At 37.3% G+C, this 18,257-nt stretch overlaps 1 protein-coding gene across 2 annotated transcripts in view; it reads right to left on the reverse strand.

Moving 5' to 3' along the window:
- Nucleotides 1-17,814, reverse strand: part of Cpsf160 (cleavage and polyadenylation specificity factor subunit 1) — a 69,892-nt gene extending 52,078 nt beyond the window's left edge. The window contains exons 1-4 of one of the 2 annotated variants that reach the window (XM_089245796.1): nt 17,630-17,814; nt 14,332-14,507; nt 11,550-11,693; nt 2,688-2,768 (exon numbers count right to left, since the gene is read on the reverse strand). In XM_089245796.1, coding sequence (XP_089101922.1) covers nt 2,688-2,768; nt 11,550-11,693; nt 14,332-14,487 — 381 coding nt within the window. In that variant the 5' untranslated portion in view covers nt 14,488-14,507; nt 17,630-17,814. Of the gene's footprint in view, nt 1-2,687; nt 2,769-11,141; nt 11,280-11,549; nt 11,694-14,331; nt 14,508-17,629 lie in introns of those variants that run through there. The other variant, XM_089245797.1, reaches the window with a different exon arrangement.
- Nucleotides 17,815-18,257: the final 443 nt, after the last annotated feature.

Raw genomic sequence — 18,257 nt, forward strand, 5'->3', positions numbered from 1 at the left:
CTCTTGACACATTTCCAGACCACTAAAATGGCCCGCTACGCACTTTCAGATCATTCAAGTGACTTGTGACATATTTCCTGATGATTCAAGCAGCCGCGGCACACTTTCATACCATCTGAATGACTTGCGGCACATTTCAACTAAACTCAACCTTTTGAAGAGTGTGGGACCACTTCATTGATTTAAAAACGTGTCGCGAGACACTTGATTAAGTGATCTAGAACAGCACCGCAGGTTATTTGTGTGATCTGTAAATGTGCCGCGGATCACCAAGCAATCTGGGAATGTGCAGCGGGTCACTTGAGTGATTAGGAAATTTGTCTTGGGCCATTCAATTGCAGAATTCGCAGTGAGCCACTTGAGTGATCTGGAAATATGCTGTGAGTCATTTAAATGAGGTATGAATGTGCCGTGAGCCTCTTAATTTATTTGTAAGTGTACCAGGCCCACTTGAGGCAGGCCACATTTAGGCCATGGGTTGAGCACATGCACATGTATGTTTTAAAATAAGGGGCCGTTCAAGTATTATGTCAGCAAATTTTTAGCCATTTTTGACCCCTCCTTGTCAGAAAAAGTCAGCAAAACTCTGACCCCCCCCCCCCCCCCATCAGCCAAATTTCTTCAGCGCTCTGTTCCCTTTCTCCTAACGCATATTGGTGCGATCAGAGACGTACGGGGAGGGGCGGAATCTAGTTTGGGAGTTTGTGGCCCCCTACAGACGATCAAAAATTTATTTTTTAATGCAGAAAATATTTTTAAAAGAATTAAAATTTCGTAAGAAAATATCTTTATATGTTATTATAATCAATTTCTGCCAATTTCAATGCTATTTGAAGGCTAAGAACTCAAAATTGCTCAAGAAATTCATTGCAACCCTACCTCTGAGCCCTTGGTAATCCTTGACCCAGGGCCATCTTAAGAGCGTCATGGGCCCCCGGGCCAAGTGATGTTTTTGAGACCTTACTTGGAAAATTTTCGAAAATTTCGCCCACTTCTCATTTTTTGTGAGGCCCCTCTCCTCTTGAGGCCCCCGGGCCATGCGTTAAGACGGCACTGCCTTGACCCGCAGTAAACATTTGGCCTGTGCGGACCAAATATGGCCCTGGGGTTATAATGTGGCCTGTCCTTCTCAAACTAAATTATGTTAAAATGAACCAAGTGGCACATTTACAGATCACTTAAGTGACCCGACGCACAATTCCAGACCATTTAAGCGATCTGTGACACATTTAGAGATCCCTTGAGTGACATGTGACAGTTTTAAAGCATTGGTGCGGCCACCAGTGCGGTTCTATATCACTCAAGTTTTCCGCGGCACATTCCCAGATTACTTAAGTGATCCGCAGCATAATCACTTATATGATGCGCAGCACAGGTCCAGAGCACTTAAGCGGCCCGCGACACATTTCCATATCACTTGGATCCACTAAGTATTTAGAGGCCACTAAAGTGGCTGTGTAGGGGACTCAATAGGGAGAATGTTAGTTCAGGTACCCACAAACTAGTGAAAAGTTTTATTCGTTTTTCGCGCAGCGAGTAAGACGTCATTAAGAATATTTCATATTTTTATAAAAGGTGGTTGATGACGTCAAACACCCCCCCCCCTCCTCCGTCATCAAAAGTCAGCAAATAGGAAATCCCCCCTCGATGACGTAATACTTGAATAACCCCTAATAAAGATACCCGAAAGTTATTTTCCTGAAGGTTAAAAAAAAGGTGGTTTCCGTCTCCCCCCCCCTTTTCCTGTAAAACCAGATGTGGCTCGGGCTCTGTAACCTAAAGCCGGGTTTTGCTAGAGGTAGGTTTTCTGTGCTACGTGCAACGTGAATCGCCCAGCGCGACATGCTGCCCATTCACCAATTTCTTACGTTTTCCTACAGAGCGCAATACGGCTCACGACAGCCCTTTACGCCCGATTGGCGGACTGCTTCTGGAGGAGTTAAGCGTCGTGTATGCCGCACGTTTCAGCGATCTTCTCTTTATTTTCACGTTGTTCTATTTCCCTTCCCTTCAAAGCACCACGATTGGAAAACACGTGATTATGTAACACATTTCTGCCGATGCGAAATGATCCAGTTCAGTTCACGCGGCGCAAAAAGCCTACTCCTAGGAAAACCCGGCTTCAGGGATGGACGCTCCTTCGGGATCCCAGAGAGAAACCTAGTCTCTCATGGAATCTCGTGTGTGGATGGATATAGAACCTGTTCTTCCCTCCTTTTTTCGCCTTCTTATTTACGGCAACCGATCTACTAAACAGATTCGCTTTGCCCACCAAACTTCAGTTTTTAACACTTTGACTACGGAGCGCACGGCGGCGAAAAGATACGCTTGTCTCTCGTCGTCCCCTCTCCAGTGGAACTGAAATTTCTTTTTCATTTTTTTTTTTTTAAGTAGAGAGTTGTGATGTGAATAAAACACGTCAAAAAGGGAGGGAAAGCAGTGACATTTTGCGGTTTCTCAGAATTTTCGTAGCGAGATTTCGGCTGTAAACAAAAGGGCGAGAGGGATAAAATAGGAATAGTAGGATAGAATTGCGGTAAAAAAGGACGATTGCGGCGGAAGTAGGAAAATAGGAGGAAATTTCTAAAAAATAGGAAAAGTAGGAAAAATAAGAGCGCTGCGAGGTCTGAGCATATTTCTGAACATAATAACTGTATACAAAACTAATACCAATAATAAGGCCTCACCTTCATATCTTCTTCTTCAAAATAGTGCATTGATAATGTCTTGAGATCATGAGTAGAGGGATCATATTCTACAACTGACAACTGTATGATAAATGGAAAATACATTTTTATGGTACTACTATATATATATATATATTTCACACTGATCAAAGAACATAATTCAGGCTAAAAATATCAGTCTCAATAAAACTGGACCTAGAAACTAATGAATATTCAATAATCCAGAAATTTTAAATTATAGGTGTCAAGTTGTCTCTGTTGTGTCAGATAATCTGTATTTTACGGCGATTATTTTTTCATCTAGATAAATATACGTAGCCATGTTTGGAGTCTGTTATGCCTGTGTACATAACCAAATATGTTAAATCCACTTCCAATGCCCAATCGATTTTTAAGAAGGTTCAGCTTATCCTGCAGATAATTTTTTAAACTGAAAATTCACTACCTCGGGCAGCTGAACATGTCCACATACCTTCATGTATGAGTGTGTATACTGTTGTATTATCACTTTATTTAAATCAAGAAAAACATTACATACACAAACACACAGAGCAAATACATTGGTTTGTCAGTTTTCCTTCCCATCCAGACGGCCTTGACTACCCAATTCCTTGGCTGGTGGTGATGATGATTATTACACATCTCCCCCCTCTTTTTTTTACAGGTTGAGCTTATTAGGGGGGCGAACCATCCTCCCACTTCTAGTGACATAAGGTACCTTGACAGCTGAGTTTTCACTCGAATTCGATGGAGTTTCTACAGGACAGTGTTCTAATGTAGGAAAGTCCAATTCTTCTTTCTCTGGGTGGAAATTTGGTGATGGGATTAGATGTCTCCTATTTCTTCTATAGATGTTATTTCCCGACTTAATCAGATAAGATCTTGGGAATGAAGTCTTTTTTAGTACTACACCAGTAGCTCTCCTGCCAGTTATCCATACTTCTTCTCCTTCCTGTAATTTCTTCAGATCTCTCACACCATGTCTTTGGTTGTAGTTTTGGCACTGTCTTTCAACTCTACTTTCTTCCTTGACCTTGATGGTTTTTCTATCCACTGCTTGTGGTTGCAACTGACCTTTAGCTATTGGCAAAGTTGTTTTAATTCTTCTACCCATCAGCAACTCTGCTGGACTGAATCCGTTTTCTAGGGGAGTTGCTCGATATGCCATCAAAGCAATGTATGGATCTTCAGACTTCTTAATCAGCATTTTAACTGTTTTAACTGCTGACTCAACCAGTCCATTACTTTGAGGAAACTTTGGGCTACTAGAAATGTGTGTGAATCCATACCTTTTAGAAAATGTTTGAAATTCCAATGTTCGCACTGGATCAAATTGAGGCCCATTGTCTGATCGAACAATATCTGGAATGCCATGTCGAGCGAATATGGACTTGCAATGATTTATGATTTCAGCAGCTGTCAGTCTATCAAGTTTTGCAATTTCAGGAAAACGAGAATAGTAGTCAGCTAAAAGAAGATACCACGAATTCTTGTACTTGAACAAGTCCATGCCGATCATCTCCCATGGTCTCTCAGGAAATGGTGTTGGAATGAGAGGTTGGTGCCTGTTCTTAGATTCTTGGATACAAGCCGTGCAATTTTTTACATTTTCTTCTATTTCTTTACTTATTCCAGGCCAATAAACAGAACATCTGGCTCTAGCTCTGCATTTTATAATTCCAAGATGACCTTCGTGAATCTGATTTAGCACTTCCCTTTGATGTGATCGAGGAATTATGATTCTACAGCCTCTCATCACTATCCCATCCTGAATGGAGATTTCATAACGATGTTGCCAGAAAGGTAGACAACAGGAATCGACATCTTTCTTTGCAGGCCATCCCGTCATTGTATATGATGAAAGTTTCTGACAAACTTCGTCAGCAAGTTGTGCTTCTTGTAGTTCTTCCAGTCTTTTCGACGAAGCTGGTAGAGTCTCTTTAACCATTTGGACGTATGCATCTATTTCGTCTTCCAATTCATTTGTCTTGTTTGGATACACTTGAGGACTCCTGGATAAAGCGTCTGCTGCATACAGTTCCTTTCCTGGAATGTGAACTATGTCATAAGAGTATCGCATCATCCTTAATTTGATCCTTTGTAGCCTTGGTGACAAGTCGTCCAAATGTTTTCTGGAGAAGATAGGAATCAGAGGTTTATGATCACTCTCTATCTTGAAATGAGTTCCTGTTAGGTAATCCTTAAATTTCTCACAACCCCATGCAATAGCTAAGGCTTCCTTTTCGATTTGGGCGTATCGAGTCTCAGCTGTGGTTAAAGTTCTGGAACCATAGGCAATAACACCAATCTGACCATCATCTTGCTTTTGGCGTAAGGTGGCTCCCAAGCCATATGAAGATGCATCGACAGTAACTATGGATTCCTGGTTGGGATTGAAGATTTTCAAAACAGGATCAGATGACAGTATCTCCTTCCATTTGAGAAAAGCATTTTGCTGAGGTATATCCCAGATAAAATCTATTTTGTTACTGAGAAGCATAGTTAGAGGAGAAAGCACTTCTGCATAATTTGGAACAAAACGAGCCAAGTAATTTGCCATGCCCAACATCTGTTTCAGTTCCTTGTTATTTGTTGGTGACTTATACTCCTTGATAGCAATGATTTTCTCATCATCTGGATGAATTCCTTGGCTATCAATGATGTGACCAAGAAATTTAATTTTGCTCGTTGAGAAGATACATTTTTCTTTGTTCAAAGTCAAATGAACATCCTTCAGTTTCTGGCAAACTTCTCTCAATCTCACATCATGCTCTTCTTGAGTAGACCCCCACACTAGTATGTCATCCATGTGACAAACTGTTCCACTTGTGTTTTCCAGAATTTGTATCATTCTTCTTTGGAAATGTTCTGGAGCGGAAGAGATTCCAAAGGGTAGTCTAAGAAATCTGAATCTTCCAAACGGAGTAATAAATGTTGTGAGATAAGATGATTTTTCATCCAATGGGATTTGCCAGAATCCTGAATTTGCATCCAGTTTTGAGAACACTTTAGCACCAGATAAGAGATTCAGTGTGTATTCCACTTTGGGTAAGGGATGTAATTCCCGTAGAACATTTTTATTCAGCTCGATCAGATCCACACAAATTCTCACCTTTCCGTCACTTTTGGGCACTATGACAACAGGAGAGCACCAGTCTGTTGGCTCGGTGACTGGAGTTATGACTTTTTGTTCGACCATCCTTTTTATCTCGATTTCTGTCTTCTTCAAAAGAGGTATGGGTACTCGTCTTGGCGATGTTACAGCACATGGAATGGCATCAGGCTTGAGTTGTATGGAATAGCATTCCTTCATGAGTCCAAGTCCTTCAAACAGTTCAGGAAACTCTTTTTTCGGATCTATTGCAGTAATCCATTGAACAGCACTGATATTGGGTCCTAAACCAAAGGATATCAAAGCTGGTTTCCCAAGAAGACAGTTTTTCAAGCCATCGATGACATAGATTTCTTCTGTGCATTTCTTGTTTACATAGCTCAGAGGTGCTTCGAACATGCCCAGCACTTTTAACGGAGTGTTATCTGGACCACAGAGAGTTCTATCAGCTGGTTTCAAATTCAATTTCTGAAACATCTTGTGATACAAAGTTGCAGGTATTACTGTATGATCTGCTCCGCTATCTAGTCGAAATTTCAATTTCTTATTCATAATATTGACAAAAACTGTCCAATCCTGGTTTGTGTTGTCTTGAATATGACCCAAGAACGAAATTTTTGAATGCTGGTTTGGTTTCTTTGCTAAACAAACGTTTCCGAAATGTCCCAGTTTCGAACATTTAAAACATTTGGCATCTCTAGCTGGACATAATCTTCTCTCATGTTTCTGCTTGCCACACCATTTGCATGTCTCCGAATGTTGGGAATCTGAAAAGTTCTTGCTCTTTGGTTTATTTTTCACACCAGACTTTTGATATTGAAAGTGATCAAATTTTCTTGAAGACATTGCATGTATAGGAACATTGGTTTCCGTTTCATTGAGTTTATGTTGTTGCTGCTTGATTGATTCACTAAGCCTAACTTGTTCTACCGCTTTTGTTAGTGTAAGTTCGGCATCCAGTTGCAACCTTTCACTTAGAGGTTTATCTCGAATACCAACAACAATACGATCACGTATGAGTTGATCATGCAATTCTCCATAATCACAATGTTCAGCAAGGCTGTATAAAGCAGTAATGAAGTTGTTTACTGATTCTCCTTCTTGCTGCACACGTTTGTTGAACTGTGCTCGTTCAAAAATTGTATTCTTTTTAACAATGAAATGATCACTAAACTTCTTCACAACAAATTCATAGTTTCCCCTTTCAGTGTCAGCCAACTTGAAAGAAGTGTAAATGTTCTCGGCTTGTTCACCCATAATATAAATCAGCGAGTTTACCTGCTCTTCTCCTGTCTTGGTGGAGAGCCCAGAAGCTATACGGAATCTCTGGAAGCGAGTTATCCATCTTGACCAGTTTGCAGGTGTTGAAAATGTAAAATTGTCTGGCTGGTTCATCTGCATTGGTAGAATGGCAAAAGGAAAGTGCTCTGGATCAGTCATACTTACTTTTCAGATTGAAAGTTCCTTGCAAGTACTAATTTTCATCTACTTGATGTGTATCAGAACATTTTTTTTCTCTGCTGCTACTTTGTTGTCATGGCCTTTTACCGCTGCCACCATGTTGTATTATCACTTTATTTAAATCAAGAAAAACATTACATACACAAACACACAGAGCAAATACATTGGTTTGTCAGTTTTCCTTCCCATCCGGACGGCCTTGACTACCCAATTCCTTGGCTGGTGGTGATGATGATTATTACACATATACATCTAATACATGTGAATTACAAATGCCCAACTGTTTCCCATTTAAAAAAGGCTATCTGTTTAGAGAGGCTGCCTTTAATATAATACTTACATAACATGAAAAATCAAGCATTTACCATCTTCACTTAAAAATAAGGAAGAAAGATGGCAGCACCAGCAAAAAGAGAAACAAGCACAACTCTGTCAACATAAATATGTTAGGGGGGGTCACACATACTTTTGCAACACATTCCGACATGTACTGATTCATTAAACGTTTCTCAGAGGAATGTGTATGAAGTGCACACATGTAAAGTTAAGAAGAAGAAACTTATATTTGAATGGTTAGAATCAACAAATATTCTAGTAAAGTTTCTCAATCAATGAATATTTTCCAAGATGAGCTGGAAACTAGATCAGTTTAAAGTTTTCATTTACATTTCATTTTTTGATATTATAATACAATAGCAGGGTCCATCCAGACTTTTTTGTAGCGTCCTGTTTTTGTGAAAATGGCCATCAATTTTATGAAAAGTAATTTTGTGGAAAGTGAAACAATGTAGTTAATTTATTGCAAAAGAAACGCCAAATTTATGGTTTCGATAATCTATATTTAGAGAAGGGATTGTTTTTTATATTCAGAATTTTGTAAAGGGTCTGGGAAAACAGACCAAATTATGGCTGGACAGACCCCTGAAGAGTGCCTTGAAATTTGACATCCAAACTTTTTGGTACTACATACATATGCAGGAAATCGCCAGACCGACACACAATCAAATCTTCATAAGTTGAATATGCAGTGGCCAATGAAAAACTTAACATTAGTTTGACTTATTAGAAATTCTGATTTCAGAGAAGTAAAAAAAAAAAGTTTTTTTTCTCTTATAAATAACAGTGCCATGTATAAATATCATATTAGGAAAAAAATGTCAAACTAATGGCCATGAATAAATTGGCAAAGACGAGTTATTCTTATACCCAATTATTGAATGGCAAAATTTAAAAAAAATACAAGGGCATATGTATTATGAGGTATTGACATGCAAAATATTTGTATAAATTAAACTTATAAAGAAAAAGCATTATATTATGTATTAAAAAAAAATACAGTAGTTTTTGAGTGCCACTCATTTAATTGATATTTGATTTTTTTAAATCATTGATACAGTATTCTGAGGGATGCCATAGCTATCAACACAGAGATGCCAATGACGCGCTATCGCGCATCAAATACCCAGAATTTCGGAAAAGAACGCATACAAATTTGGTTCATGCATCCTCCAGAACGTGTTCTTTCCTAGTCCCAAGAAAAAAAAAAGTAGAGAGAAAAGCTTCTCAACTTTTTTCTCTTCTTTTTTTTTACAGTTTATCATGATCATGCGACTTTGAGAAAGTGGGTTTACCATCGAGCTTATATTACTGGAGGGAGTATGACTTCAGCAGCCTCTGTCTGCATTGGCAGTACTGAGAATGGTGTTGCCAACATCATTCGTTGGGAGATCACGTGACTCTGTGAAAACACACGCAATCCCCCATTATTTTATAATGGCATAAATAGGAGTTTAAAACAATAAATTAAAGAAATAATTTCAGCATAAATGAGATAATTCCAGAATCCAAGAAAAAGATAGTTTCAGTATTAATGAAAGATAATTCCAGAATTAAGGAAAGAGATAATTCCAAAATTAATGAAAGCAATAATTCCAGCATTAATGGAAGATAATTCCAGAGGAATTCATAAATTAAAATGAAAGAAAAATTCTAGAAATAATAATTCCAGAATTAAGGAAAGAGATAATTCCAAAATTAATGAAAGTGATAATTCCAGATTGATGAGTGATAGTTCCAAAATTAATGAAAGAAAAAATTCTATAATTAATGAGATAATTTCAGCATCAATGAAAGCGATAATTCCAAAATTAATGAAAAACATAATTCCAGAACTAATGAGAAATAATTCCAAAATCAATAAAAGAAATAATAAATAATAAAGAAATAATCCAGAATCAATGAAAGAAATAATTCTAGCATTAATAAAAGAAATAATTTCAGCATTAATAAAAGAAATAATTTCAGCATTAATGAAAGAAACAAATCCAGAATTGATGAAAGAAATAATTTCAGCATTAATGAAAGAAACAAATCCAGAATTGATGAAAGAAATAATTTCAGCATTAATGAAAGAAACAAATCCAGAATTGATGAAAGAAATAATTTCAGCATTAACGAAAGAAACAAATCCAGAATTGATGAAAGAAATAATTCCAGAAGTAATGAAAGAAATAATGATAAATAAATGAAATAATTCCAGAATTAATGCAAGAAAATTCTAGAAGTGATGAAAAAAATTTTTCAGCATTAACAAAAGAAATTATTCCAGTATTAATGAAATAAATAATTTAATCTTTTTTATCTTTAGATGAGTTCTCTATCCTTTTTTTTAAATCTTTAAAACGCAATATTTAGAGACTGAACTAGATTTTTATGGGGAAATTTCCAGGCACGAACTGTGCCATTCAACGAGTCACGCGATTTCTTTGCGTTCGATGTTGACCCCGTCGTAGCAGCTCGATGCTCCTTCCATATAAGCTTGACGGGTTTTACTACTTTTTATATTGTATTGTATTGATAAGCACACGCAGGTTGTTGATTAAAATGATGGATATCTAGTTGCTTCCCTGAATGCGGGGCTGTGTACAGAATTTTCAAATTTCTGAGTTTTAATTCTCCTGTAGATTTTCTTCCCTCCCGTTACATACCAGAAATTACAGTACTTTTGTGGCTATCTGCCGGCATACATCGTCTATATGGCGTAAATTCACCTTATTCCTACAAGATTATGATTTTTCTAAAAATGTGCATTCACAAATTATTTGAAATGCCTGTTTAAATTGTAAAACATTTTCCGAAATCTTTCAGACACAAAAATAACTAATTTGTAAAACTCTACTTTGACTATCCACATTTTTGTCACCTGCTAGTGGCAGTCACCGTTTCAAATTGCAAAAATCACAGGTGTATATGCAGATTCGGCTTTTGAAGGGGCACAAGGATTTCTTCCACAGAAATTGTGTCACTACCACTCAAAAAGAACTTCAAATTAACAGTCTAAGATTTTTTTTTCCAATAGTTTAATTTTCTACAAAAATATTTTAAATTTTTGATCATCTTGGGAGGGGCATACTCCTCCCTTCCCAGATTTTGCCTTTGGTGAAAATCCCGGTTTGGAACCTGCGATTGCGCAGTGGTAATTGGCTAAATATACAATTTTCTAAGGTTTTCCAATTTTGAGTTGGCTATTCCTTCGAAAAAAAACTCTGGTTGCCTCAGACCTACAGATGGGAGAAAGAAGACTCTTGAATTATGTATGCTGCACCTTTTAGTTGTGCACTGGGAGAATAATTGTAATTATTCATAAGTTAATCTCATACTCAAAGATTTCTACTTAAAGGGAGAAAATTTCGACTTGAAGAAAAATTTTAACACTGAAATAGTATTGAAGGTTCTGAAGCCGACAAAAAATGTAGACTTAAGACCTGTTTACATGTGCAAGATTGGGGGGGTTGCTTTGGTGATTATTACCTGCATGGCAACTTTTTCTTCCTTATAGGGAGAAAAAAAAGAGGTACAGAGATTCGTCAAAAGAGGCCCACCTTTGTTGTGGATAATGGTGGGTGTGACTCCGACCTCTCTTCTCCTCTCCCATAATCCTTTGTGCCATGAAAACTTCTGTTAGCTCCTTCATCAGCCATCTTGAGCTAACCCCACTTCCATTCAATTCATATAACCAGTGACAACTTCTGGAAAGAAAGTGGGGAATACCTGCATGAACTAAGTCACGTTAACAGGTAGTAGCAAAAATCCCTGTTACCAGTAACTTGCCAGGATATTTTATTTCCCATGCAAACAAGGCTTTATTGAAAATCCACTGTATATGGGAAACATTATCCCACAATTTAATGGTTTGGCAATGGACCAGTGTCAAATTGAGAGGGCATTATGGCATAAATATATAAAAACTATTCAAAAAAATATAAAGCACCATAAGAACTGAGAACTACCTTAGCCTCTTTGAAGCTCAAAAGCAGAGCATCTCGACATGAACCAGCAAGTCGAATGGATTGAATGGACATTACACTACCAAATAACGAAAATGTCTGAATGCATTCCAATTTCAATTTTGGTTCTTCTGATATAGCGTTAGGCTAAAAGCAGAAAACAAAAAAAAATCTAATAAAATACGAGACATATCAAACTAATTCCTAAAAATATACATACTTCTACTAAAATCGATAACCTTGAGATACAGTAGAACCTTGATTATCCGAACACATTGGGAATCGGGACTGAAGGGTGTTCAGAAAAGTAAAAAGTTTAGAAAATCAAAAAAAAAAACTAATCAATTCTAAAATAATTTGATAACGCAAAGGAAGAAATTTAAATTCAGCAACAAATGATACCCCCACCCATCCAACCTGGCAAAACTGTGATAAGAACTGTTTTGTTTTGAAGAATACACACTCCTCCCCATCATTAATGCACATCCATGGGATTAAGATAAATTTGTCAGACGGAAAAAAAAGATGGCAACTAAATCTGCTCCTATTCATACATTTGTTTGCTTGTCCAATCGTTTATAACTACATAAACTGTACCCGGATCTGCCCCTACTTACATCTATAGCTCACAGGTACGGTATGTACAATTGTTTGGAAGTGGATCATTGTACAATAGAAGGAAGCTATCGAGTTGGGAGATAAGAGGATTCTCAAGTTCCAAGAAAATACCAACCGTTGAGCATCATTGACTTTAGAAAACTTATATTGAGTTAGGTTGAAAAGGTGTTCAAGTGACTGAGTTGTTCGGAAAATTGATGCTTGGATGAATGAGGTTCTACTGATATATCACGTACAAATCTTTCATTGTGCTTTATAATTGTGAAACACAATGTATTCACACTAAAAACACACTGATAAAAATAGCTCATAAAATATGCAGACATTTTTGATGAATACATTATAGGCTAATGAGAATGCACAAGTAAATATTTAATTTGTTAATTCCATGATACTGAAATATAAATTACTAAAATGAAAAGAGACTGAGAATTTTTTTTTAATTGTAAATAATAATTTTTGAAGCCAGTGAAAAGTGCACAACATGCAATACTTATAACGCATGCGATAAAATTAAGTATTCAGCTGCAGGCAAGAAACACAGGAAGCTTACCTGAGGTGCACGCTAAACATATAAAAGAAGAAAGATAAATATCAGGTAGCTGAATGTGAAAATTATGAGCTGCGTGCAATATAAACTGAATTGAAATAAATAAACAATAGCACAATAATACAGCTGAATGATATTCTGTGAATTACAAACAGCACTCTTCTCCTAGAATAGAAGTCAAGTCTACACACAGGTAAAAAACCACAAGCTCTTGTAGATAATGGAGGTGAAATTCCAAGAGCAATAAATTCCCATTCACCAAAATGGGACTTGAGTGTCTGCCCCCCCCCCCCCGAAATGTGAGAAAATGACCGAAAAAAGGGAAAAAGATGGCCAAATCCATTGTTCTGTCACTTTGGTCCCCCCCCCCAAAATGAAAGTGGTCCCCCCCCCCCCGAACGAAATTTCTGGCTACGCCCCTGCTCTCTACACTATAAATTATGGAAGAAATGTTTATTTTAAAAAGCCTGTTCTCTTTTATGCACTATTGTTCCTCAAAGATTTATGTTAGCAGTGCACAACCTTTTAAGTATGATATGGCTACAGCTCATGGGCCACAAACTGATACACTTATTATTTTGAGTAGATTGATACTTTTTAAGAATGTCTCTCATAGAACTGATGGTAACCACTAACAGGCCCCAGGTTCTGTACCCTGATTTATGTTTATGTATGCAATAGATACCCCGGTCCATAAGTGTCTGGATAGTGAATAAATCAAGTTTTAAGCAAAATATTAAAAAATATTCAACTTTCTAGCAAAAATATTTGACCAAGAAACATTAGAGATGTTACAGGCTTATTCAACATTCTCAGGTGCTTTGACACTGAAGCAGCATCGCCAGGTTGCACCGAGCACGGCTTTAGAAATTGAAAAAAAAATTGACATGTCAGCCAAATTTTTTCTAAGCCAAGCATATATTCTGGACCCTTTCTCTCTCTCAAAACAGTTGATTTTTTAATGAAGCCCATTCCATGTTTGTAGACACATTGACATGAATTCACAGAAAAACTTCTAGCCTACACACTATTACGGGGGGGGGGGGGGGACTACCCCTTTTACGGTCAAACAGGGTTGGAAAATTTTTGCCGCAATGGAAAAAACCGCCCTGGCAAAAATTGTTTTTGCCACATTTTTGCCAACGGAAAATTCATAAAATTAAAAAATTAGGTTTATCTGTTTCAAATTTATTTTGTTTCACATATTTTTTAAGTTTTTACATTGAAAAGAATTTTGTAATTGAAAAACTAAGCTCGGTATGTCTTAAGTAAAAAGAGTAAATTTGACCAATTTTTGTAATTTTTAGCCTGGTCTTTTCCACTTTTTGCCACTGTCTCAGCAAAAACCCAACCCGGCGGACAAATAATGTAGCTTCCCTCTTAATTTTTTTTTTTTCAATAATAATCCTCGTCTTTTTTTTTACCGTCACATTTTTTTGTCCCGTCTGTGTTCGCAAAAGAGAGGTTTTACTGAATATAAGAACTAATTAAAAAAGTTTACATTTTCAACAAGTTGGTATCAATGATGTGATGATTGCAACATAATTATTTTTATCACTATTATTAAGCATAGCGAATAAATAACTGTGGTATAAAAAAAAATTGATTTCTACATACATTTATGTCAGGAGTTAAACGAAAAATCCTCAAAAGAGTAGTGCCAGCAACAACTAAATTCTGTTCATTCCCATTGTAGAAGTTGCAATACACGCAATGTTCAACACCAGTAGGACAGTGTATCTGCTTATATATGGAGTACATTGGTGCAGCCATCTTTCAATCATACAGAAATACTGAGTGAAAAATGAATGATCTATTATTAGAAATAAATATCTGCATCAATATCATCAATCGCTGCTTCATTATAATAGAGAACAATTAAAAAAATTAGTATAACTGATAGAAATCAAGCACGATAAAATCATTGATCAGTTTAATTACACAGAATATATATGTACATGCATTTTATACAGACAAACCTCGTTAACAAGTTACTCTAGGGCAGCCATCTTCAACCTGTTGCTCGAAAGTACCAGGAGTACTTAATGTTCATGGAAGATTTCGTGCTTGTGAGCACTTGATCAACTCTTCGATTAAATACACTGTAAAAATTACAAATTGCAATTATGCATACATAAACGTTTCTGAAAGGTATACACACTCGACTCTTGCCCAACAGATCTTATTTGACCCTCAGAGTAATAAGATGTGGTCTGCGACCTCAAACTCGATTTTTTTTTTTTTTGAAAATTAACTAAGCAACATTCTCAGGTCACTCAAGTGACCCATGGTGCAGATCCACATCACTTTAGTGGCCGTAGTATATTTCCAGATAACTTAAGTGTCCTGCGGCAAAATAAGTGGCCCATGGGACAGTTTAAGATGACGAAAGTAACCCGCAGCATATTTATAGATCACTAGCAACCCACAGCACATTCACAGATCACTCAGGCAATCTTTAGCACATTTACAGATCACTCAGACAATCTTTAGCACATTTACAGATCACTTAAGCGACCCGCATCAAATTTACAGATCACTCAAGTGACTTGCAGTACATCTACAGATCACTCAAGTGGCGCACGACACAATTCCAGATAACCTAAGTGGCCTGCGGCACATTTTCAAACCAATGAAGTGGCCTGCCCGCACTCTTCTAAAAGTTTAGTGTCCTTGCTGTAATGGGTGCTCACTGATTGATGATAAGCATATCCAGTGCTCGCGACTCAAGTTATTTATATTTTTATGCACAAATACGTCTCCTATAAAGAAGTAAAAATTGTACGCTTTCGTGGGAATTAAGATTTTTAGGTTTCATAGCAATAGACTTCGAAAAATAAGTCAAGGTTGAAATCGGAATTACGCAATCAAGTGAAGGGGGAAGGGGGAGCGAAGCGTGGGAGCCACGCCACCAATCGGCAAGCTTCACACATCAAACTTCAGAGGGCGTTGCTATCAATTCCACTGACTTTGTTTAGCATTTAATGGGTACGCTTAACTTTCAAGCGGCTTTGTAACAAAGTGACTTAAGCAGCCCGTGGGACAGTTCAAGATGACAAAAGTAACCCACAGCACGGCACAATTCCAGATGACTTCAGCAGCCTGCAAGACATTTACAGATAACTTAAGTGGCTTGAGGCACATTTTCAAACCAATGAAGTGGCCTGCCCGCATTCTTCTAAAAGTTTAGTGTCCATGCCGTAATGGGTGCTCACTGATTGATGATAAGCATATCCAGTGACTCAAGAAAAGTTGAAGACCCCTGTTCTAGGAGACGAAAAACATTACCTTGTAAGCAGAGTGACTCGTTAAATGAAGTAAGCCATGGCCGCGCTGATTCCTGTCCCCCTATTGATGCATTCATGCAGAAAATAAATTTCAATTATTCAAACGAGTTGTCATGAAAATTGATTCCTTGAGTTTCTCGGAACAGCTTTGGTATAAAGGACAGGTTGGCGATTTTTGGCGACTTTTTTTCTCCGGCGCCAAATATGTCCGACGGCCTGAGAAAAGCCGCCAGACACTACGTTCGCCAGAAAAAAAAATCGCCAGCATAGAAAACAGTAATAACAAATGGTATAAACAAAAATAAGCTCTGGATTGTTTAAAAATTAAAACTCGATAAAAATAAATGAATCAGGGTTTAAATAAAACCCGGACCGTTGTAAATAATAAATCAATCAGGGTTTAAATAAAAGGGTTTAATAAGCTGTTCCCCAGGTTCTTATAAATAAACAACGGTCCTGCATGTTGTATAAATAAATATATTCTATGTATTATAAATTAAAATCCGGACTCTATTTCCAGGAATACGGGTTCTTATAAATAATCAACGGTATAAAATGGGATGAGATTTTTTTTTCTGGCGCACGTAGTGTCTGGCGGCTTTTTCTCAGGCCGTTGGACATATTTTGCGCCAAAAATCGCCAACCTGTCCCTTATACCAAAGCTGTTCCAATAACATGATCTTTATGGGTTTGAAAAAAAATAATTTATTTTTCACTGAAAAAAAACCCTGGCGAATTTTGTTTGTGTGGAATTGAAGCAGCGATCTTTTTCTCTGAAGAAGATAGAGCTTGGAAGTATGTCTCTGTTGTGCTTTGAAGTTCCGATACAAATTTTCTTACTTGGTCAATTTTTCATATTCCTCCACTATAACAGTGCTCTGTATTGTCTTTAGAGGTGAACAAACTTTTTCTTAAATTTGGAGAACATTCTGACAGTAGCGTGAACACAGAGTTACAGATGCTCGACAATTGTTCAGCTAAGATTTGTTTAAAACGTCAAAAAAGCAGACAAAATATCAAGCAGCTTAAAATAAAAATTGCTTTTCCCACCGATAAAAAAAAAGAAAAAGAACGGCAAATTTCTGCCGTGGACATCTTTTCAGCAAAAGCTGGCCAAAAAACTGCAACTCGCTAAGAAAAAAAAATTCCAACTGTGAACCAATAAGAAATAGCCCATTGTTGAAAGAATCTGTCAACGAGCCTGCAGTGAAAGGTGGGTGGGAGGGGGATTGGTTGCTCAGCAGACATACCTTTTTCCCGCTGAGCAACCAAATGTTAAGAGATTTGGTATCCAACGCAAGTGAGAAACTCGGTCAGCGTGACTAGCGCTTAAATATTTTTCCTCTGAAAACGACACCCATTGGTGTCGAAATGCATTAGGATTTTTGTAATTTTCATGTATTAGTCTTATTCGTTGGTGTCTTCTTAATATTCTTGGGAAAAGTTCATCAACTCTTCCAAGACAAACATCCGTTTAAAATTTATTACATACCCATCAACACTGAATAATTACCATTATTGCAACTTTAATGCAGTACTTAATGAAATTACAAAATCTTTAGGATTGGAAACACCCAGTAATAAGTAATACAATAACAATTCTACAGTTCATATAGATAAGATCGTACCTCACTTTATCGTAGTAGCTGTGTTTGTGAGTGAAATGCTTTCAAATGGTTCAGCACGCCATGTGACTTACGAAACCAAGATAAACAAATTGAATATCAATTTATAATTTAGTTCCACGGACCAAAAAAAAATCATGAATTCATGGCAAACGCTCCTAAAACGCCGGTTACTTCGGACGGCTTTGACCAACTCCTTAAATCATTAATTTTATATTAAGCAAAAGTTCATGTAAGAAACTCGAAATGAAGGGAGATTTAATTTTCACAGGATAATTTTATGGACGATATTTTCGAAGCGTGTTGTTGAGCGTGAGAATTGTAACAAAGGAAAAATTAATGAAAGCACCTTACGTTAAGTGAACAGGGTGACCAAGTTGCCGAAAGCTCTGTATAATTTAAATCGAATTGTTTCTGGTGTTTCAGAAGCACTGAGCTATAATAAGTAAACACTGAGCTTTCCTTATAGCTCAGTGTAGTGATGGGCAAAACGGTTCTTTTCCGTGAGCGGCTCTGAACCGCTCACTCACCAAAATGAACCGCAGCTCTTACACGGCTCTTTTGAAGAGTTGATCAAGAGCGCCATCTAGCGAAGGGTTTTATAAACTCTTGTGATTTAACCTCCTCCTCC

Source organism: Pholcus phalangioides, unplaced genomic scaffold (assembly GCF_987345545.1).
Source record: "Pholcus phalangioides strain wild (caught in Gottingen) unplaced genomic scaffold, Ppha-v1.0 ptg000016l_1, whole genome shotgun sequence".
Classification (NCBI taxonomy): Eukaryota; Metazoa; Arthropoda; class Arachnida; order Araneae; family Pholcidae; genus Pholcus; species Pholcus phalangioides.